This window comes from Myripristis murdjan, chromosome 11, assembly GCF_902150065.1.
Source record: "Myripristis murdjan chromosome 11, fMyrMur1.1, whole genome shotgun sequence".
NCBI lineage: Eukaryota > Metazoa > Chordata > Actinopteri > Holocentriformes > Holocentridae > Myripristis > Myripristis murdjan.
This window is the reverse complement of record NC_043990.1, coordinates 16,376,752-16,400,243: the sequence shown is the minus strand read 5'-3', so window position 1 is coordinate 16,400,243 and position 23,492 is coordinate 16,376,752. Positions and strand designations below refer to the sequence as shown.

General features: G+C 42.8%; 2 protein-coding genes across 2 annotated transcripts in view; both read left to right on the top strand.

Moving 5' to 3' along the window:
• Positions 1-17,075, top strand: part of pard6gb (par-6 family cell polarity regulator gamma b) — a 34,207-nt gene extending 17,132 nt beyond the window's left edge. Inside the window, exon 3 of the mRNA XM_030064410.1 lies at positions 15,414-17,075. Coding sequence (XP_029920270.1) covers positions 15,414-16,480 — 1,067 coding nt within the window. The 3' untranslated portion in view covers positions 16,481-17,075. The remainder of the gene's footprint in view (positions 1-15,413) is intronic.
• A 2,707-nt stretch (positions 17,076-19,782) lies between these two features.
• Positions 19,783-23,458, top strand: bloc1s4 (biogenesis of lysosomal organelles complex-1, subunit 4, cappuccino). The gene is made up of 5 exons (XM_030064414.1): positions 19,783-20,163; positions 20,728-20,799; positions 20,899-21,000; positions 21,840-21,974; positions 22,431-23,458. Exons 1-5 carry the CDS (start codon positions 19,855-19,857, stop codon positions 22,527-22,529), a joined length of 717 nt encoding a protein of 238 aa, XP_029920274.1. The 5' UTR covers positions 19,783-19,854; the 3' UTR covers positions 22,530-23,458.
• The last annotated feature ends 34 nt before the right edge of the window (positions 23,459-23,492 follow it).

Genomic DNA, 23,492 nt, shown 5'->3' with positions numbered 1-23,492 from the left:
CAGGTAACTGTGTTCAAATAGCTGTAAACAAACAATTATCACAATAGTTCGGCTTTAATAGTCCATTTGATACTCTTTTTTTCCCCATTGTTGCTCACAAGCTTCTGTGTTAATTTTTGTTGGCTGCTAGTTTTCTGTGTTCAGGTCTGTATGTTTATGGTTTTTCTGTCTTATTTCATTATTGTTATGTAAAGATGGTTATAGTATTTGATATCACCTGATGTGAAAAGTTAAATAATGATAACTTTTGCAACCATACCACCTAGCACTACAAGTCCACAAAATAATAATGCATCACAATTCTTCATTGTTATGATCCACATTCTATGCACTGGTTTCCAAATTCATGAGGTTTTAATGTCAGTCTCACAAAATCAAAGAGCAAAGTCATCTTTCCAGACTCTCCATTTGTATTTATGTACAACAATCATGCAGGAAATTCCGTTGTAAAAGAGGCAGAGATACTATTTTCACCACTGACAACAGCCTCAATAGACCATAATCCAATGCAGTTGCAAGCAGTTTTAACTTAGCAGCATGACTCTCACTTTTTCTCAACTGGAAAACCTCTCGCTCTGCAGTTACTAGCTTTCTCCACCTACACATGTGTAACGCACAAATCAGCAGAAGACGCTCACACCCATTCTCTGCGGGTTGTCGAGTATCACTCTTGGAAGCAGTGGAAATCATTAACTTAAGAGGTATAAAAGACACATTTAGGGAAAGTAAGTACAACACAAAAGCTTCATGAAGTAAGTCAAGGAATGTATTTAACTTGAACATATTTAGTGTAAGAGTGTTAGGGGTGGAATTTGTCTTCTAAACAGAGCAGAGACAACACTGACAATGCTTGCATACGAAAATATGATGGAAAGTCCCCAGGCCAAGTTTAAACCCAAAGCAATCAGTGAAGTGAAGGAACAGGGTGAAGATTTGGGCTAGGAGTCCAGGGAATAGGGACGCTGGGTGGGTGTTAGTGGGTTTTGGAGGGAGGAGCTGCTGGTTTGTGCAGAGACGGCTTGCTGCGAGACTGCTCACTGCAGTTCCTCCCTAATTACAGCTCTTCTGGAGGACAAGGCCAGACATGCAGTGTGTGTTTCAGCGTGTACTTCATCTTGTATATGTGTTGCAGCACTAACACACAATCAAGTGTGATGAACAGAGCTGCTATTGTGTGAGGGATTACTCGATTCCTTTGAGTAAATTGGAGGTTACCTCACTGTATCAGAGCATGCTTTAGCTGGAAAAGAGACTCCGCAATCTGATTTCACTCATGCCTCACGAGGTGTGGGGGGTTTCAGGATGCTGAGTCAAATTTCCTTGTCATCTTTGAATATGCTCCTAGTAGTCATTGTTTTGTTCTTGTATTCAAGATTTTTTTATTGAAGTCGGGCTTCAGGATAATTAACAAATCAGTTTGCTCGTTTAGATGCTCATAAACCTCATCTTCTAAACAGAACCATAATTATCTCTGCCTTCAATTAGAAGCAGCATGCAGCTCTCTGGCCTGAGCAAGCTGGGCCATGAGAACTGCTTGCTTGCTCGCACACTAACAGCCCCATATTGCCTCTGCAAAGGGTTATTTTGGGAGGCTATAATTACAAAGGAGGGACTGACTTTGCTTCTCAACAGTTCACCCACAGCAAACACACTCACCAATGGCAAAGCTGGCCAAAGAGCCACCCAGCGCACTTTAGGTTGGCTGCTCCTGTCGGCTACAAAGGCTCATACTAATTGGTGCAAGCTTATAATGGAGGAAAGGTTAGAATGGAATAAAGGTAATCAAGGATGGTGTTGTTTTATCTTTACTTGTCTTTCCCCAGAAATCATCATATTATATCATCATCTTCAGCCCTGGTCTGCATCCCTGTAGTCACCACTGCTTCCTTCACTAAGTTTTTATTTTGTGAGATACTTCAGGCTTGTCGTGTCGCCCTGAAATCTCCACACACACACACATTTGCACATCCAAACACCTTTCCCCCCACCTGAAACCAATCACGTGTTCATGTGGTCCACCTCTCAGCGAGGAATTTATTTTCCTGATTCCATGACCTCGGTCAGAAGTTCATGTTCTTTCAGGCAAAAATCATATGGAGCCAAACCCACTTAGTGTAGAAGCCTGTGCAAACATGGGTGTGTGAGGGGTGTTTAGATGTGTATGTGCGTCTTTGACAGTGTGTGTTCCTGGTCTGTGCATGTTTCCATGTTTTCCATGTGTGTGAGTTTGTGTTTGGCTAGTCAGTGCAGCCTCACCAACACAGGCTTTCCTAACAGGCCATACACACATACAGTACATGAGGCAACACGATTACCCATAATGCACTGCGGACACCAGACCATGCCTGTAGCATAAAACTTGTTTATGTATAGAACACACAAGTGTTGCAATGTTTTTTTTTCCTTGAAATAGCCTGATCAGTTCAGGCTGACAGGGAGTTGACTGTTTCCTCAGTGTTGTTTACTCTTCTCGTATCCCCTCGTGGCCAAGCCACACTGACGAAATCAGAAACCATTATGTTATTTCCTTTCTTTTTTATGGAAGAAAGGGGGCTGTGGTTTGCACTGGTTTTAATCTTTGCTTTCCTTGATGGCAGCTGTCATTATACACTGAATTTGAATTGAATTTTACCATTGTTTTCTCTGTTATATCATGTTATCTCAAAATGAAATTTGTATTTTTTTTTTTTTTTTTTTGATTGAAAAGTGAGTTTTTGCACAGAATATTCTACATGCTTATATCATGAAACACAGTGGATTTAAGAAGTGCACCATTTCAGGACTGAGAAGAACAACATGCAAGCCACAGCCTGCATTTGTGTGTGTGCGTGTGTGTGCGTGTGTGCGTGAACGCTCGATGAATTAAAGGGACAATTAAACCCAGCTAAAGGCCTTGTCCAGAGCACAGACATATATAGGTCATGGGGCTAAAACAATGAGACAAGCTGTCATGCCCCTCACAAATCTGGCAATTGTTAAGCCATAACTGGCACTGAAGAGCACAAGGCATATGATTGGTTACAAAAGAGCCGAAAGTGTTTCCAATTGGCTGTGAAGAATCAGCAGAGCTGGCAGTCATGTTGACAGCAGCCAGTCTGGATGACTTCTGATTACTTCTAACATTAAAAAAGTAGACCTTGAGGAGGCTCCAAAAGCCAATGTATCTGTTTTTTTTCCATGTTGTGTATGTATATATATGTGTGTGTGTGTGTGTGTGTGTGTGTGTGTGTGTGTACATGTAATTGATTCCCCTTGGAAGAGTTTGGCTTTTATCTTATGTTCATTAGATGCTTCTAATGTTTTGCTTTGATTTCCTCTCCGAAAAAGCATTCATCTGTTTCATCTGTTTAGTGTATACATCAACTAATTATCTTTAAAAACTAGTTTTTGCTCAACAGTAACCCTCCCTTGTCTGTGCCACTTTAATTTGTTTCCGTTTTAATTGATGCAAGTGGGATTTAGGGTCAGTTCATTACTTGATTCAGAGGACAAACTCAAACTCACTGACTTCAGCACCAAATGCAGTTGTTCAAGACATATTTGTGAGGAGAACCTTCATAATAAACCAGTGTTACTTGATGACATACCAGTGATGCCTCGCTGCTGTGTCATAGTAATATCGTCTAGGAAAGGGGGTAGCAGGGCTTAAAGTTAATAACTTTGATTTCCTTATGGCCCCCTACCACCCCCCTCCCCACCTTTAGGTAGTGGGCACATATGTTTGTCTACTGGTTTGTTTATTGTCTACCTTCAAGTCCAATCAGAGAATGTGAGTCAGAGATTAGTACATTGAACAAAGTCATATAACGTTTCACATTATACAGTTGACAACTCATTACTCGTTGTGCAAAATCTTGCTCATGTAACTTTAGAAGGCAGACAGATCCACTGTGAGAAGACTCAGGCCCCCACCCCCCTCAACCCACTAAAGCCCAAACATGTAGGCAGTGAGTTAGTTGGTGGATGAATGAGGCCAACTCAGCAGTTCAGGATGGGAGAGGAAGGAAAAGAATGGAGGAGGGGAGGAACGAGTGTTGACTGTTCTGTCCTCAGATGAATTGTGTCATAGGGAATCGCTGAGACAATGGACACTGGCAGCTCAAGTGGAAATACTCTAGCAGACAGTTTGACTGTGTGTGTGTGTGTTTGTGTGTGTATGTGTGTGTGAGTGTGTGACAGAGAGATGAATTTGCTGCAGGGGATAGGTGAAGTAAAGCACTAATGGAGTCAGTGGAGCGGAGCGGGAGCAGGGAGAAGCCAGGATGTATGTCAACACACACAGGAAGTGTGTTGTGGTGCTGTGTGGTTGGGTAAGAGAGGGTGTTGGTGTTTCAGGTGCAGAAACCTGTCCAAGCTTGCAGAGGATTTACCCAATCACTGCCAGGGAATGGGGGCCCCTCAGCTGGAGGCCAAGAAGGCGGGCTGTCTTAAAGCGAGGGGGGGTAACCTTGACAGAACAGGGGTCACTGAGGGTGCTTGGAGCAATTACTGGATCCAAAACACAGCAGTGGAGATCTAATGCACTGAATGGTAATGCAGAAATACATGTCTACCTCTACTTGGTAGACAAAATTTCCGACTGTGATTCACTGGGTAACTAAAAATGGATTTGCTTGGTTGGATAAGGGTAAAAAAAAATACCTGATGCAGTTCAGGAGACAGGATCCTCTCTGGTCACTCATGCAAACTGAGTTGTAATTTGTTTGGTTATTGTTGTTGCTTGCTGAATGAGAAAAATGTCTCCAAAGGAATACCAAGATATCACTTTCCTTGTGGTTTAATACAAGCCCTTCTCAGAAAAAAGTGTTATTAATGTGGAGATTGACTCTCTCTCCCCTTCTCAGGCTCCCTCTGTTCCCGTTTTATTCATTTCTTACTGTTTCCTTCTTGCCCCCTCTTTGCTTCTCTTACTATGTGTGGCTTTTCTGCATTGTCTTATTTCACTGGTGAATAAAACTATTTTCTTTGTCGCCAAGCAGTCAGCAATTAATTTGCCTTTCCTCTTTCCGCCGCAGTTGTGATAGCCTTATGATGAATGGCTCAGTTTTTTGCGGGTGGCTGGCTGGCAGGCTGGTTGGCAGACATGGAAAACCACCAGCTAATTCCCCTGGAGTCTGAGAGGGAATGAACAGAAAGGTCACAAGGCGTGTGCGAACCCACTCTTTGCCTCGCTGTGTTTGATTCATTGTCATTGTCTCTTCCCTTTTACCTGCCCGACTGACAGGAATTTGTCTGTTTGCAAGTCCGTATCTGTCTGTTTTTGTCTGTTTCCTTGCCTGTTTTCTTGAATTTCACGTCCTCCGGCCTCTCTAGGTTTGTGTGTGTGTGTGTGTGTGTGTGTGTGTGTGTGTGTGTGTGTGTGTGTGTGTGTGTGTGTGTGTGTGTGTGTGTGTGTGTGTATGTGTGTCTGTAAGTGTGTGGGTGTGTTTGAGAGCGAGAGAGAGACACAGAGAGAAATAGAGACCCTAATCCTCCTAGGCTGCCTGTTGTCTGTCACCTACAGCCAAATAGCAGATTAGAAGTCTGCTCTGGATCAGATCAGGAGGGCAGGGATGAAGGGGACAGGCTAGGACAATAGATAGATAGATAGATAGATAGATAGATACCACTCTTGTATTAGAAAGCTAGATATACAGACTAAACTGTTTCAGTACTTAATTGTTGGTTTATACAATGCAATACTTAATGTTTCAGTCCTGTCGTCCAGTCCAGGTCACCCACTACTCTCTCCTTACATGTGGCTGTATTATTATTAGTATTAGTTCACATTCTCATTATGGTCATTTTTGTTGACTGCAATTCACTAAATCTGGTCTAAGGCACATGATCCCATCTCATCACCGTCATCTAAACAGCTCAAAAAAAATTCACCACAGCTGTAGCACCGGATGATGTGCTTAATTTATTCATTTTCATAACGTTGCAAAGCAAACTAAACAAGCTATTGCAAATAAACTGTATTCCCTTTCTCCTGCTCCCAGAGCAGGTCCACATAAATTGTATCCACACAGGACACATAAACAATGTTCTCTTCATTAAGCGATGTGAAGCAAATCCAATTGAGAGTAAATCTTTTCAGCCTGGGGCTCGTTAAACATTATTTGATGGGCTAAGAGGCTAGAAACCACCAAGCGTATGTTTTTGCATGTCTGTATAATAGAAGGATTGAGTGTATAGCAATCACAGCAATTGCTGTTATCCTGCTCATATCTCTTCTGAATGGCTCATTTTAAGTTGAGTATGGGCTTTATAGAGAAGAAATGGGATGTTTTTATATGAGGAGAATCAAGGCCAGATAACAGGAAACAATACCCATCTCCATTGTGTTGATATCAACATCATACCAACATCTTGTTAATCAATAAATACTAAGAAGCTTCTTAATGTAGTCTTGTTAAAAGGAAAAAATCATGTTTTCTCATAGCTTGGGGCTTTTTTTTAATTAAAGCACATGCTCTGATTTTATTCAGGAGGGATAATTTAACTAACTAACATGAAATAATCAAATCCATTGTGTAGTGAAATGTGCTTTCATTCAGTGATGAAGTAATTTCCAAGGAAAACATTTGTTTTAAAAGCAAAATAACATCCAATGTGGCATCATAAATTTTCACACAGTTCCCAGGCCTAGAGAGAGTAAAAGCTTCTTATTTGACTTGCTTTACCTGTTAGTGTAATTGAATATACTTTTTATTTTAGATAGTGGTGTTCTATCATCTGTACCCTAAAGTCTGTCTCTCTCTTGCACTCTCTGACTGTGTCTTTTCCTCTCTCTCGCCCTCTGTCTCTCACCCTCTGTCTCTCTCTTTCTCACACACACACACACACACTCTCACGTGGACTCTCTCTCATACATAAACAGAAGGGTAGACAGGTGGCGAAGGACTCAAGTCCAAGTCTGCTGCTGTGACTTATGTCACCTGGCCTCGGTGCTCTGCCAAAATCTGATTTCCTGTATTTTTTCGCCACAATGTCCATATTGCTTTTTATGTGTTTTGTCCCACTTGGTTAGAGGGCTCAAATGTATTTATATTTACAACTTCATCTTTAACCCTCATCCAAAAACATTCTGTATCTCTAAAAATCTGTTTCCTGCTCAATATTTGAGGAACATATCCTGTGATTTCTACAGTAATGAGGCAAAGTTTAGCTTTGTGAGATTTACCTCTATGCTTTTAGTCTTCTCCAGGGTGGGGAACACTATTGTGATTTTAGCTGCTGTGGTACCTGTGGGGGAGATGGCAGTGAAAGTTGGCTCGGCATTAACCAAGAGCATGTGTTTCTCGGTTGGGAACATGCATATGAACAGCAGAGAGGCAGCTGGATCATAACCAGAACCAGTAGTTATATTTAAGAGAGAGGAGGAGGGCGGAAGGTTTGTGAACCCCCCCACTTCACCAGTACATTTTTCTCAAGGAGGGCACTCTTGATGGAATGAAGAATTTCCCTTTTGTGGAGGAATTCAAAACCTGTCTGCCTTCATCATCCTGCTCTTCCTCCCTCTTTGATGTCTTTGAAGCATACACAACTCCCTCCCTCACTTCTTAAACTTAAATATTCCTCCGTCTCTCTCTTGCCCCCCCCTTTCCTCTGGTAATTTGGCCCGCAAGCTGCATTAATGGGATGCGTATGACTAAAGGTGGTGGTGGTGGTGGTTTGGTTGCAGGGAGCTCGATACCTGCGGCGAGTCTTAAAGCTGTGACTCTTTCCCCACCCTGCAGACCCAGCCAGAACAGAGCAGACGAGGCAGCTCCGTTTAACTTGTCCCAGATGTGCAGGCAGGCCCCTGTGTACCGTGGTAACTGCTAGTGAAAGGGGTGTAGGGAGTACAGGAAAGGGGAAGGGGGGGTAGCAGAGGGAGGGCCATGCTGGGTGAGCAGCAGGAGCATTAAAGCTATTACCCAAGATATACACACATGCATGCACATTCATTTTAAAACCTCAGAGCCGCGTCTTCACCTTCAAGAACCGGCCAAACTCCAGTGTTTCCTCAATCCACTTTTTGACACTAGTTTACCTGACTCTCGCCTGACTGTTGTTAATTTTATTTCGGACAGTTTTATGTGGCCAGATGGCAGTGAATGCAGATGTGCTTGAGCGTTAAGTGTGCACTTGCATGCATTTATACGGCTGCGTGTTCATGCAACCTATGTAACACCATGTGCACAAGATCACAGAAGCCTCCAGTAAGTTCAGACCGCAGCGTTCACTGCAGCTGTAGACTGCGACCGTGTACGCTTTCAGGCCTCTCCAAATTTCCACCCGGGCCCTGCCTCAACCACCCCTGCAAGAATGTAAAATATGTTTGCTTGTTTAAAAAAAGTTCGTCTTTATTCAGTCTGGATTCTCTTTTTCCATGTTAGTGTTAGCCGAATATCTTGGCAGTGGTGTGCTGCTAAACACAGAGATAACTTCCCTGCCGTTTTCAACAGGGAATAGAACAGAGGTCCAAGAATACTGATTGTTTTGGGTCATTCCTTACATTTATGTGTCCATCTCCCATTGGGAGGTATTCGGCATGCATTTTGTCTCGACAACAATGAAATTTTGATCTGTCAAGCAGAGAAAGACGAAGCCAAAAAACAAACCTTATATGCTGCAAGGTTCACTTTCATGTAATCTGTTCAGAGTGTGCCTTCTTAAATGCACAGTGCTTGTTTGGTCTTCGTTGTAGTTCATTTACACGGGAGAAAATTGTAGAAATTGCATATCAAGCTCCTCATATGTGCAGTGTGAAACCACTGGAGACTTATAAAACCAGTGATTTCTGATCCCCACACTGAGAGAAGAAGCAATGTACAGCTCCCTGCATTTGATTAAAACAAATTCTTTCTAATGCAAACGGGGCAAAAAAAATGCAAATGTGGGTAAAAGAAAAAAAAAAATTCTCAGTAGACGCATGCCCTCACTGCACTATATTGTACTCGGCTGCTTTGTGTTGCCCTGCACGTCTCTGCTCTGTCATGTGCTGTTTCAGTCTGTTCTACTCTACTCTTTGCCATATACTGGTGGTTTTCAAAGTGAGGACGTTCCAGTTGTGTGTGTGTGTGTGTATGTGTGCATGTGTGTCTGTGTGTGTGTGTCTATGGGGCCCAGGAATGAAGCCCACTGCCACAGCAGCCAGTGACCTAATGTAAAAGGCAGCAGAGTCTAACACTATTCACTATTCTCTCTGTCTCATCTCACTCCCCCCCTTCCTCTCTCTCACTCTCTCTCTCTCTCTCTCTCTCTCTCTCTCTCTCTCTCTCTCTCTCTCTCTCTCTCTCTCTAGTGATTATGGTCTCTCCTGTCACTAAGCACTTTGTCATTCTTGGCCGAAAACCATGACGGGGGTTGGGGCGGTTGTGTGGGTGGTGGGTGCAGGAATGTCTCTTGCATGGATAGACTGAAGCTGGATATAGACAGAGCTCCTGGCTCCAGGTCAGCCTGTAGCTTTACGATAGTGGTTTGTTTGATCTACGCTCAGATATTCGGACAGGCATCTCCCCATTCAGTCAGCTTATCGGGACTAAATCTAGCTTAGAGCATTTAGTTCAAATTTCCCCCTTTTCTTTATACTAGCTCCATACATCTCAGTCTCCATCTATGAGAAAGCATTTTTCCACATCAGCGTTTTATGTTTCCCAACACTTGTATTCATACTTAACTGAAATATTCTTGGCACAGTGGGTTAGCGCCACATTAGTTAGACGTATTAGCTCTGTGGAGCAGTCTGAGGGGACTGTGCTTGTAAGTTAGCCTTGAGTCAGGGTCATACCAGTGGGTAAAAATATCACCACCTCTTCAAGGGGTCACACCCACAAAGTAAACCATGAGCCAGGACGGGCCACGCTATACACTGAGCATGTTATTTTTTCTTCGTTTCATTTTATAGTTTAATCAGTAATAATAATCAAATGCCATTCAGTGAGCACCGAAAATGTCAGAGAGAAAAAGCTTCTTATCTTGACCTGTAAGTATAATTGAATATACTTTTTCCAGTAGTGGTGCTCTACCATATGTGTCTTTAAGTCTCTTTCTCTCTCTCTCTCCCATTCTCTCACACTCTCACACACACACATCAGATCAGGAAATGTGCAATCCTCAGTTGTAGTATGAATAAAACCGTGTGCGCGTCCGCCCGACTGGTGTAGGTCCGCAGCTGTGCGTGGACTTGACACATGGAAAGTATGTTTAGGCCTTTTGTATCTCGTGTTGCACATCCACCTTTTCCTTTACAGAGCCAAATTCTGCCTTTATCACACCAGGCCGTCCTCCCCTTTCTATCAGTCTTTCAGCTGCCGTCCCTCCGTGGAGATTCTCCTATTGTAGACCCTCGGTGAGCAAGTCCCTCACCAAACGCCATAATGTTTTCCACTTCCTCATAATGTATGCCGGAGATGATAACAGATTCCATTTGTTCAATTCTTGCCACCAGCTTGTCCGGATCCAACTTATCTTGAATTTCCTTTGTTTTTTGAGTGAGTTCAGTTTTCAGACTGTCTCTGTTTTCAGACTGTCCACCTTGGGGTTTAATTGATTCTCTAACACCACGTTCATTTCATCCATTTTACTGTTGAGTGGCTTCAACTCCTGCTGAACACTGTTTGACAATCCAGAAAATCACCATCTTTCCATTCGTTCAGTCTTGCGACTGGCCCGCCATTCAGCATTTTGGAGCACGCTTGATTTCCACACTTAGGTTTACTACTTTGCTTATTTTACTTGTCAAGTGCATGTCATTAAATTATATCCACCAAATAGTTTTAGAATGCCAAAGCCACCGGCGTCCCCAGGCAGCCATCTTGCTTACTGTTTTGTACTCACAGGCGTGCATTTGGACAGGTATGTACTGTATGAACGTAGTGGTACATTCTCACACACCTTTTGGCCACCGAGCACTGAGATTTTCATACACACAAATTAACATGCATCCACCCAGGCATGCAAAGGCGCTGTAGTTTTATCACTATGTGAAGAAGCTGGTTACATAAGCTAGTTCCAAAGTAATTAAAGTGTTCCTCTTACCTATATCACTTTTCACACCATGCCAACACAGGTATACTAGAAATGTTAAGCATCTCATAACGCCCAGTGTGAAATGCCACACATGTTGAGCCAGACACAGCAACGTTTGAACTCTCTTAGTCGTTGCTACAGGGTGGGAGAAAACCAATTTTGTGTCGCATCACAGTGCACCTTTTCCCGTCAGTGCCTTGTAGTGAGCTATGTGCAACCTAAACGCACACGCGCGCACGTACAGCATGCAAATTCCACGTGGGTAATGCCATGTATCACAGCCACATGGCATCACACATAAAATTACCAAAGCATAAAAGGGATTTGAAACAGTGGTTCAAAATGGAAACGTGTTTTTGTTTTGGTTCACTTCCATCTTCTTTTCAGCCTCTGTTTATGGTTATGTCAGGCCAGCAATGGGTGTAAGAAGACATGCCAGGACCAAGTGTGCAGGGAGGCCCTAATGGGCGATCATAAAACTCTTTAGATTCCTGGGTTTTATTGGAGATGGTGGAAAAGCAGTAGGACTTTAAAGGCCCTTCCTTTCACAGTTTTAGTTAACTAGAGGTGGGCTTCAGTAGAACAAAGGCTATTTTTCCTCCTTCTCCTTAGCTTTACCACCACAGAAACAGCAGGGCACTTTCAATAGGAACTGAGAAATGGATTTCAGACTAGTTATCTAGAATCTACTTATATCTTGTATTGTTTTGTTTTGTTTTTTAACAATTCACACAATTTAGCTCAAAACTGTGCCAAATATGGAGAAAGATTAGAAACAGGGCTGTCAGATCATCCTGATTTTTGAAGTAAAATTTGCATTGAATTACTCCAAAATTTTACAAATTAACAATATGCCACTGGCAAATCATCTGGGAACAATATTCTGGCAAGAGATTAATTTCTGAAATAGCCTATAGCTTCAAGTTAAAATAGCCCAGACCTATGCCGAGAAGTGTCCAACCTGTTCATACATCAACCCCTTACATTCCACGAATATCACACACACATACACACACACACACACACACACACACACACTCACACATAACCACACAGAGCAGAATGTAGGACAGTTACCCAGAAGCCCTCACTTCACCTCTGACCTCTATGCTCTGACCCTGCGTGGGCTGCGGGTGGGAGCCAGGTCAGGTGACTCTCAGGCATTATATGATCGGGGCTCTGTTGAGCTTGGGTTTTCTTTACAAAAAAACAATTTCATGATCCAGTTTGACGTCAGAGCAATGCAATATGATTCAGTCAATAAACTGAGGTTGCCGATGGTGGAAAAAATGGCAGCGAATTCCCCCTGTCAGCTCCTAATCTTTTTTTTTTTTTTTTGATCCCCTCATGCTCTTCTCAAACTCTCATATTCCCCACACTGATACTCATGACCACAAATGTTTATGTTAGTTAAGTGAATTAATGTTTTTCCGCCTCTGTCAGCATCGAGCCTAGTTCTTGGATGGATTTTCAGTGGGATGGCATGACGTTTGGTTGAAATTGAAGTGTGTGGGTAAATGTAAGCAGCTGGTATTTGAGGGGTATGTGTGCATGTATGCTGCATGGACAAAAAGTGCTCCTAGATTGCATATCACATAAATTGTCATTTTGACTTCCATACTCTGTGATCATTAAATTAGATTTGACAATAAATAGCATTGCGGAAACTGGAACTACTGTCGCACGGCTTTTCTAATAAGCTTGGGTTCAGAGACTTGACTTAGGCACTGTTGAGCCTGCAGATGGCTGGCAGCAACCCGCCAGTGTTTGATCAACGGGTTCACATTGGCTTTCCCATCATGCTTCAGTGTAGAAGGGATTAGATTTGTCAGGAGTTGTTACAATAGGAGCTGTGTGATTTGCCGGAACATGCTCACTTAGTTGTGCTTAGCTCTGTACAGAATCTGTGTGCGTGTGTGTGTGTGTATGTGTCACTCTTGGCAAGACAAGAGTTAGAACCTGATTAGAAAGCTGTGACACCTGATACTTGATCCTTCTTTTGCTTCTTTGATGTCGTCACTGATCTTGTGAGATTGAATTGGTCAAGGAAATCCTATCTATTAGAGAGGCAAAACTGATCCATTTTCTTGTTTTGTCCCAGACCTGTAGCCTATTTAATTTTAAAAAATCTAGTTCTTAAAGAGAAGGAAATTCAAGGGAAAAACATGCAGGTATTTGGCAGGACTTGAGCCTCATTTTTCAACAGGTATTTTCCTTCAAAGGACTATCTCTGCCAGGCCATAAAATGCTCTGCAGTAGCATGGTAACATTTACTTTGCAATGGAAAACCAATTTGGGTGTGAGTCTCACTGATCCTGAACTCAGTGGCCAACCCCTGCAGACAGACATAGAAAGACGGAGACAGACAGACAGACAGGGTTGTTTCACCGGCTCCTGTGGGTCCTGGATCCTGGGTCGCTTTGCTGGCTTCTGTTACTGGGGGAATGTATGATCAGCATTGCTTGTTGTGTAAGGCATGGTGCGCTTAAAATATAGCTCTCTTGGTGACTTGTGAGCAACATATTCAATGTGAAGTGTCAGACCATCTCCAAGTGCTGCATACGATACAGCAAACACACCCCAGGTTTTTGTAAGATTTTTCAAACCAGTTAAACTGATATGTGCTCCTGTCTGGGTTTTGCAGAACAGCCGTGGGACTTTTTACATATGAAAATTGTTGCTCTATACAAAGGATTTCTGACAGAACGATCATGTCTCCTACTAAAATGCAGTCCTGATGTGGTGTGCTGTGTGGTGTGCCCATGGTTCCAGACCGAGGTAAGGGCGTGGAGGGGAGGGCGTTACACCCAGGACCTGTAATGAGACTCGGCAGCGATTCCTCCAATATGTTTCCCATCAGGAAGACTTGCACTTGTGGCAGAAATTCCAGCCCTGTAGCAAATGCTTTGTCTGGATTCAATCAAAACAACCTCTGCCACGACATACATAGAAAACTAAGAATACCATACGAAGAATACCATGCTCCATACTTTAGTGACACTTCGTGACACACACACAAAAAAAAAACAACATTATTACAAAAACAGCAGCAAAAGTTGAAAGGAGGTATTTTCCAGACTGTTTTTCTGCCAGGCAGTAAAATGCTTTCGGGGCAGTTGTTTTGAGCTGGAGGGCACTTGATGACCTTAGCAGCGAGTGTCATTTCATGTTCTCTGTGAAGTGCCGTTGTTAGTCTCATATTTTCCTAACACATATCTACCGTTCCATCATAAATCCTTATATTGCACAGCTGAGGTTCTGCACAGGAAGGGAGGAGAGTTTGGAGGAAGAGAAGGAAGAGGAGATGGAGCGGTGATGAGTCAGCATTGCAGCGGGGAGTTGTATGGCTGGAGTCCACACTCCTGCTGTGACTGGAGGGCCGAATAGCCAGCTGGCTCTGAATTACCATATTTGTCTCAGTGTACACAGAGAACAGCGTTAGACTCTTTTTATACAGTGAACTTTGAAGCTGAGGCCAAAAATTACAGTTTGTTCTCACCCACACCACACACTTCACAAAGCAGGTGTCCCAAACAGTAGGGCAAAGATGACTCATTCTAGTTGCCATGGAAGTGCTGGAGCTGATGCACCCGCTCTGGGACCTTCACTTCCTGTCAAACGGGGCTTTGCTGTGTCCAGATTTCCTGTCCTTCTGAGAATAGAGGATGAGACAGCTTATCGGCGTATTCATCACAGAGCACAAATTTGTGTATCTCTCTGTGTATCCAAGGCATGCTTGGCCGCGGCAACATGGTTCGGAGGAAGTCACTCTCATTGTGACAGTGATCTAATACTTCAGAAAGGTTTTTCATTGTTTCGTGGATTGCTGTTAAAGTCATGCATTAACTGAGGCAGGCACACTGATCTTCCCTCATAGTGTCATTCTAGAAGATTTCTTCATATTGTCTTTTCATGCACTCTCTGTCTGTTCAGTTGCACTGTTGAATTTTAGCTGTAGTGTTAAGAGCAAATGCTGAAATGCCATAAAACTACCGACACTGTTTTTTTATATCCGCCGAGTTCTACCTTTGTAATAATCAGAATAGTGTATGTGTTTGCCTGTGTGTCTGGGTACACACGTGTGCAGTAGGACTCCTACAGCAGCTGTCCAAGTAGCAGCGGGGCGGGTCACCTCTGTCAGCACAGGCAGGAATGCTCTGCACACTCAGCAGTTTTTTATACACACACAGTCCTAGCGTGTCATTAAGAGCTGAAATGTACTTGCAGAATTCAGCTTACCACAGTGCTTAAATAAAGTTGACGTGCTCTCAGGTCATTTTGGGCTTGGTTCCCATTATTCAGATCCTCCCCCGAGATTTGTGCAAAATACCTAAGTAAGGAGCAACTCTAAAAAGTCTGAACTCTAAAAATGATGGAATCTTACTCTTAAACTCTGTCTCTCTTTGTCTTTGCAGAAGAGGTCGACTATGCTAACTTTGGCACCAACACGCTAACACGCAAGAAGAAGGCAGTGGTGGCGCTGCGGAACAACGACGTGAACCGCAAGCGGCCACACATCCGCATCGGCATGCCACAGGACTTCCGGCCCGTCTCCTCCATCATCGACGTGGACATCCTGCCAGAATCCCACCGCCGTGTCCGACTCTACCGCCACGGCTCAGACAAACCGTTGGGCTTTTACATCCGAGATGGCACCAGCGTACGGGTGACGCCACACGGGCTGGAGAAGGTTCCAGGGATCTTCATATCTCGGATGGTACCTGGAGGGCTGGCAGAGAGCACTGGGCTGCTGGCGGTTAATGACGAGGTGCTGGAGGTGAACGGCATCGAAGTGACGGGGAAGTCCTTAGACCAAGTGACGGACATGATGATTGCCAACAGCCACAACCTGATCGTGACGGTCAAGCCGGTCAACCAGCGCAACAACGTGGTCCGCAGTAGCAGGATCTCCGGTAGCTCTGGCCAGTCGTCGGACAGCAGCGGGTCGACGGGGTACCCAAGTCTGTCGGTGGCCACAGCGGGGCTGATCACCTCTGGGGCACACGGGTACCCAGATGACCTGGAGAGTGACGAGGAGGCGGATATCGTCATCGAGAGCAGCCTCAAGCGGCCATCACGGAGGTCCAACACTTCCATGGCGTCCAACATGTCACGCTCCCATCAGCAGATTCCATCAACGGCATCGGGCACGGTGGAGCCTCCCAGCCCGCCGACGAGGCCCGCTTCAGTGGTCTCCACGGCCTCCTTCCACTCGCAGCCAAGCCTCAACGGGGGGTCCCACCACCACAGCAGCCTCAGCTACCAGCTGCACAGAGACCTGAACCTTCAGCATAACCCACACCCGCAGTCGCAACACAGTCATCATCACGTCCCGTCACAGCATCACAGCAGCAACCCTGCCCTCCGCCACAGCAACGGCAGCCTGCACAAAATCCTCAGCTCTCTAAAAACAGACCCACGACACAGCCTAGCTCTGCCCAGGGGCGGGGTGGAGGAGGATGGCACTGTCATTACCCTATAATACATACAAACACACACACACACACACACACACGCTGACACATACATACAGATAGAAACATCCCGGCTGCTTAAAGACTTTAACTGGAACAGGCCAGGCTGGGTAAACATGAGCATGAGCATATTTCCTTGAATACTAATTCTGTAACTTTTTTGTTTGTTTGTCTGTTTTTTTACATAATAATTGATCACAGGAAATTGCAAGCCAAGAAACAATGAGAGTTTATTGTTTGTGTTTTTTTTTTTTCGTATTTCTAAAAGTTTTTTCTCTGTCTTACATCAAAAGATCTGTATGTATGTAATAAGCATCAGGACAAGTAAGTGTTTTTAGGTGAGTCCACTGTATTGTAGAGTTCTGAATGTGCCTACAGCTTGCTATCTCCTGTTAGTGACCACTTTTATTAAGAATCTTTCATTCTTCTTACTGGGACCAACTTGGAGGTTTTGCTTATGAACTTTTTTAAAGAGTAAATTTATATTTCTTATATTTCTGATAAATGCTGTGTAGACTTTGATTTTTTTTAAATAGGTCTTTTATGCATTGATGATTTTGATCAAACTCTTGTATCTGTTTCAATAAATTATTTTAAGTCTCACAGTTTTGCAAATTAGGATTCTGATGTCTTGGTTCAACATTTATATATGTGGTTCTTAAATATTTTAATTGTGTAATTTAAAGAGTATCTAAACCCCACACCCAAATATTTGTGAAGTCAGACCTCTGATGTTGAAAAGTAGGGTGCCTGGTTTTTGGTGGCTATCTCACTATTTTGATAGAGACCAACTTTGTTACACATGCGAAAGAAGGGAGATTATTGAATTTAATTCTTATGGTAAACTGAATACTTTTGCAACTTCATAGCTATCATGAGTGCTCAGGTTTGTTCTGTAATCTTTACCAGTTAAATGTGAAATATTGTTTCCCTTTACCTAATTAAGGTGTCAGTCTTCCTCATTCTGCATGTAGTGGCAAAGAAAAGCCTGATTCAGTGTTTGTATACCAAACATACTCACTAGTTAAACCGACAGAATTAAAGATGAAGTCCAGAAATTCCTGTAAGACCTTAACACTGTTTTTTTTTTTTAAAAAAAAAAAAAAAAAAAAAAAACAGCTACTGGCAAATTTATATATCTATTTCTGGGTCCATTTTGTTGTTTGAGGTATTTTTCCCATTTGCATGGAAAATTAGCCAAATGAAGATGATGTCATTTCATTCTGATATTTATACCAGAGCCGAACACCACATTTTGGTGTCCGTCCCATAGAATCGATGAGCAATTCTTTCCAGGTTCATCATTTTGCACAGTAAACAATCAGTAAGACAAATCTATCAGCAGAGATAAAAAAAAAAACCTCTACAAGGATATGTACATAAATATTGAAGATAATAGCCTCAGATTTTTTAACAATCTCACCCATTCCCCTATCAAATTCTCAAGTTCACACCAAATCTCTGAGGGTTGTTGTAGGCATCCTAGGAAATGAAGATATCTATTTGTACACTAGTCTGGCTGAGGGAAAGTTGGTATAACAAAAGGTCAGTTACAGCATGAACATAACAGATTGAAGATATAGAGCTATGTAAAAGTGTCCAAGGGTGGAATTTTCCCTTAACCAGAATTTAGCATCATCATCCGGCTATCAGCTAGTGCTAATTTATCCAACCTGGACAGCAGGAATGCAGCTCTGTCCCTGGTCAGGGGCCCCAGCAGCAGCAGACCCCTTTCACCTCTCTGCTAATGAACGCTTATCTGCCATGTTTACTCAGGATGCCACACTGGTCAAACAACTAATAGATCATTAACACCCGGTCTGGCCCCTCGGTCTGCACACCAACCCACATGTGGTAATGTGCAAATGATTAATTGAACTTGTTTTATTATTGGTGGGAGTCATGCACAGAGGTCATAGTTCGATGATTTAGCATTAGAGCATGTGATGTTTTCAAAACTATGTTCCTCCCACGTGGCACGGGTGCTGACTGCTCAAAAAATTCAGGATTCAAGTGTAGAATTTGAGACTGACTTTATATACATAGACACTCAGTGGCCAGTTTATTTGGTCCACCTGTCCAGTCTAATGCAGTTCAGTGCAATAGCTCTGCCATAAATTCTACCTCTTAAGAATGTTTATAATGTTTAGTTTGTGTTGACATTGTGGAGAATTTGTAAATTTAATGCTGTGTTTATTATTGAGGTTGTAGTTTGCAGATGTCTTGTACTGGACTCTATTAGCTGGAAAGGTGTTTCTAATTTTTTGTCCTCCCTATTTATATACATGAGGGAGACAGAATAGTAGAAACACTTCTCAAAAATGCTATGAGCTCAATGCCAAACGTAGAGTTGAATGGACACCTCTATTAATGTGACAAAAAGAAAAAAATGAGCATTATAGGCATCAGAAAAGGGAACTCTATACAGAACAGCTGTATTGGGTTGTATTAGATGGTGCAGGTGGACCTAATAAAGTGGCCACTGAGTGTGTATATATGTGAAGATATAGTGACTATATATAATTTTTTGGAAGAAAGTGTTCAATGGAAATGCCACCCTGCCATGCATGGCTGTTGTTTTTCTCCTAGACTCAGAAAACAATCTTCAAAAACATGTCTCCAAAGTGTTCCAGCCAAATGTTAACAATTTAATCTGTCTGTCACCATGACCATGAGACTATGAAGCAGTCACTGCTCTATTCTCCTCAGTTCACATTTGAATCACAAATCAATTTAATTAAAGCCAGATTCAATATCAAGTGAAGTAGACTCTTTATAAATTGATACTCTTAATAAACAACGCTTTTAGTTTTGTAGACCTCTCTTATTGATCTACTTTTGCATCAAACATTCCTGAGCCATAAAAGCCCAGCACCATGTTGTAATCCTGGCTGCCACCTGCTGGTTGAGAAAGCAATGACACCGCACATCATGAGATGTGGCACCATACGCACACACATGCAGATGCACACTGTTCACACCACTTTCCCTTCTCTCCGACTCCTAGGTGTTTTTTTAGCTGCAAATTTTCTTCACAAACAATAACAAACCGTAACAGTCATAGTATATCTCCCATTTCCTTGTAAGGCATCCTAGAGATTGACTGTTGTATGCACTGTTTTTCTTAGCTCATAAACTCCTCTGTCAAATGCAACTGCTTTTTATATAGCTACTGAATCGAACTGTGGCCGGTTTGCTCCAAGGTACTTACAACTCAAACCGGACGCAGCTGCTTTAGACAGAGGAGTGCTGCTGATTGCTTTATGTACTCTTTGAGGGATTGCACAATTTTGACCCTTGTGAGCCACCATCCGCGCTGCACCACACGTGATCCGATCATTTGACAGACAAAACACGGCAGTAGAGCAGAAAGACAGGCGAAATGGACCATCACAGGATGGACAGGGTGGGCTTCCTGTCTCCCCTGGAGGAGTCAAGCGCGGAGATAAGCAGAGACAGCGGTATCGTCTCCCAGAGTGCGAGCAGTTTGTCCATGGTGAGTGAAATCCTCAGCAGCGGCACCGTGTCGCAGAGCCCCAGCTTTGGCGCAGCAGCTCTCCCCCACAGCCCGGTCCTCGACGAAGCAGAGCCGGAGACAGCCAACCAAGAGGACCCGGACCAAGACGATGGGGTGCTGAGTTACACCGCCCGTAGCTACTCCTCCTACATCAGAGCGACTGCTGGAGAAGAGGTTTGTGTTGGTTAATGAGGCTTGGGAAAGCACTGCAACCAGTTGAGTTATGCTAGCTAGCTGCTTGTTTTCATATTAGCACACCACTGTGGTGAAACAGAACAAAGGTGGCATTCAGTAGTCAATAATGCCACGTTAACTGTCTAGTTTCAAAGTAACTAAGCCACGTTGTGTTGGCGCATTACTGTAATAATTCTACATTTCTTTTGAGTTTATATCGGCTCGTTTACCAACATTGCAAGTTGTGTTTTTTGCCGGCCGAGTGGTCAGCTTGCTGTGAACCTGAGTTAATGTTAACTGGATATGCGTGATGGTAGGCAGTGTGTAAAGAGGCTGAGCAGGAGGACAAAGGCCCCTGTGTTGTGCTCCTGTGGTTCTTCTTTACACACATGAATGGCATCGGAGCTGCATTCTGGCTTAAACAGGCCAGTGGGACTGACTGTGCAGTGTTGGGGCATAAAGTCCACAGAAACTGCATCAAATTTCAGTTTTACACAAAAGTTATTTGTTGTGAGCCCAGTTGCTTCAGTGTTTACATGACCTCTGTCAATGATCTTTCTCCAGATCCTTTGCTTGGAGAAGAGCTTGGAGGAAATGCTAACAAGAGTAGATGAGTTTGTTGGGATGCTTGATATGGTGAGTTTGGTCAAACCATGCTCATGTAAAAGAAGATGATACAATATTATTGTAGCCAATGTTCATTATGTCATGCATACACCTATTTTTTTCCTCCAGATCCGTAATGATACTTCCCAGATAGTGAACGAGAACCTACCTCAAATCCAGCAGAAGTCTGATGAAATGAGACAGATATACAGAAGAATCGACAAGTTAGAAGTAAGTGAGGGTTTTCACCTTTTTTGTTTGATGGGGTTTAATTTGCTTTAAATAACTATATTGCTGTTCCTCTAATAAATGACCAGTTCCTCTAATAAATGACCAGTCCAAACTAGACTGCAAACTACATCAAAACAAATTCGGAATTGAATATAACCTGTATGTGATGGCAAAGCAAAAACTTTGTATGGTATTTATTACTAATGAACAATGCAAAATTTATATTTGCTTTACAAAAGGGGCAACTGTGAGGCAAGTTAATAACAGTCTGACCAATTAGTTGACTATTGACTCTTTTCTGGAAACAATGACAGAAATAAACAATATAGGTGTATAACGTGTTTGTTTTTTCAAATCCTGATGATGTTTTGCACACTGATTAACACATACAGACACAGTCCTGAACATCAATACACTAAATAACAAATTGCAAGCTGCAGCCTGGTGGAACATCTATGCAATAACTAAGTAACTGGCCTTGAGAGATGAACACTTTATTTATCACCTAAAAGACACTCTTAGCCACATTTAAACATTTTACCCACCAAACATTTTAAATTATTCCACAATGGTAGGCCTAGAGAGTTGTATAATTGTCAAGAATTTAGTGCCCTATAGCCATTGAGGCTGTTTTCTGAGCTATGTACTCAAACTCACAAACAGTATGTATTCTTTTAACAATGAAAACTATGCACACTTTAGCGAGCAAGTGCCTGCATGGGCTTGCAAACCATCTTGCTTTGCATACTTTTGAAGTGGGTTGTCTCCTGCTGTGACACTGGTACTAATAATCTTTAAAATGGGCTTTGCTTGCTGTCATCATTGTGTTGTGCACCAAGGCGTTTGTGAAGATGGTAGGAGCCAACGTCAGTGCCATGGAGGAGCAGGTCACCCAGGCAGAGGGTGAACTAGGAACACTACCAAGCGCTTTCAAGAAGATCCTCCGAACAATGACTGTCCCGGGCTTCTTAAATGTGAGAGCTCCTTCGCATACCTGTTATGTCTTAGCTTTACATTATCTGTTTGTTGCCCCAATAGCTGTTACTGCGTTGCTCGAGGAAGAGACTTGAAAGGACAAATATATTCGAACCAGTGAATTTTGGTGTGCTTACTTCTGTTTGGCTGAACAGGGCTGAGATCCTTCGGTAGTTTAGTAACATACATCACAGTTGTCATGACTGCTGCCCTATGGTATGTACTGATGTACTGTAAAGATTCTGTAAGATCCTGTACTGTGATTGCTCCTGTCTCTTAAGTTATCCATATGACCATTATTTCTCCCAATCAATAGAGTCTTGAGAAAACAGTTCAAGGAATGACAATCAAAATCCTATATGTGCAGTCATTAAACAGCCACTATATTATGTTGGAATAGCTTTCAGGACCCACTTTAAGACACTACAAATTGATCTGCTTCTGTTTGTTCACAGAAACCGGCCAGCCCAAGAAGACCAGCATCACATCAGCGGCAAGAGATTCCCAGTGTGTTCCGGACAGATGATTATTTCACATCGCAGCCCGAGCAGTGACTCTTGCCCAGAGCGCACCAGAACATTTCACTGATGCAGCAGAAACCTGCTTGTTGAAACTGTAGAGACACTTTTTACTGCCATCCATTGCCAGAGGATCTGCTGGTGCAGCGGCCTCAACAAAGCAATAGTAGCCTTTCTGAACAAGTCAGTGGAAATGAAGTGTGTGAGGACATGAAACATTTCAGTATCGTTCTCCTGGCAGCAACGACAACAAGCACTGAACTGTAGCAAAATGATATATTTGTTTTTTTTTTTTTTAAAAAGTGCCTAAATGGGTCTATTCTGTCAGTCTTGTGAAGAAAATGTAAAGATTTTAGATTTCTGTCAAGTCAGGAGGATGATTTCATCCCACCTGCCAATAGGACACTTGGACTTGCCGATAGGACACCCTAAATGAAGGCACAGTAGACATTTGTAAAGCTCTAAAGATGTATTACACGAAGAATTAACCCAGCTCTTTTTATATGACATTCCTATTACTGGTGTTTGTAAAGACCTGTGTACTGTTATGAATTCGCTGGTGTTTCTAATGCCTAATCAGTCTCCCCCAACATTACTGGGCTCATCCACTTAAGCACTCAATGTCTTCCAATACAAAATACTCGCTGTACTGCTGGCCTGCTGTCACTGATTTTGGTTAAATACCAGGTGCTTCTCACTGATTATTCATTCATGTCTTTCAAAGCATCTTCTCAAAGCACAATAGAGATGTGTTTGCCTCGCAAGCCAGACTCTCATGAGTGAATGAGAGTCTCAAACAGTGATGAAGCTGTGATTTAGGGTGTTGACAATAACAGAGGAACCTTGGATTTTGTGGTAGGGAGAAGAACAATGGTACATACAAAAAAAAAAAAAAATACTATGTGGGCCTTACCCCTCTAACAAGGTGTAATTAGTAATGATCACAAAGCTATGATTAATTATATGCCAAAATACTTTCTCAATAAAGGTGTTTCATTT

What these genes read in the sequence shown, in the direction of transcription:
- bloc1s4 (XM_030064414.1), top strand. Translation starts at nt 19,855, where the DNA reads ATGGACCATCACAGGATGGACAGGGTGGGCTTCCTGTCTCCCCTGGAG. An exon ending in GAGCGACTGCTGGAGAAGAG is followed by an intron (nt 20,164 to 20,727) that starts GTTTGTGTTGGT and finishes ATCTTTCTCCAG; the next exon opens with ATCCTTTGCTTGGAGAAGAG. An exon ending in TTGTTGGGATGCTTGATATG is followed by an intron (nt 20,800 to 20,898) that starts GTGAGTTTGGTC and finishes TTTTTCCTCCAG; the next exon opens with ATCCGTAATGATACTTCCCA.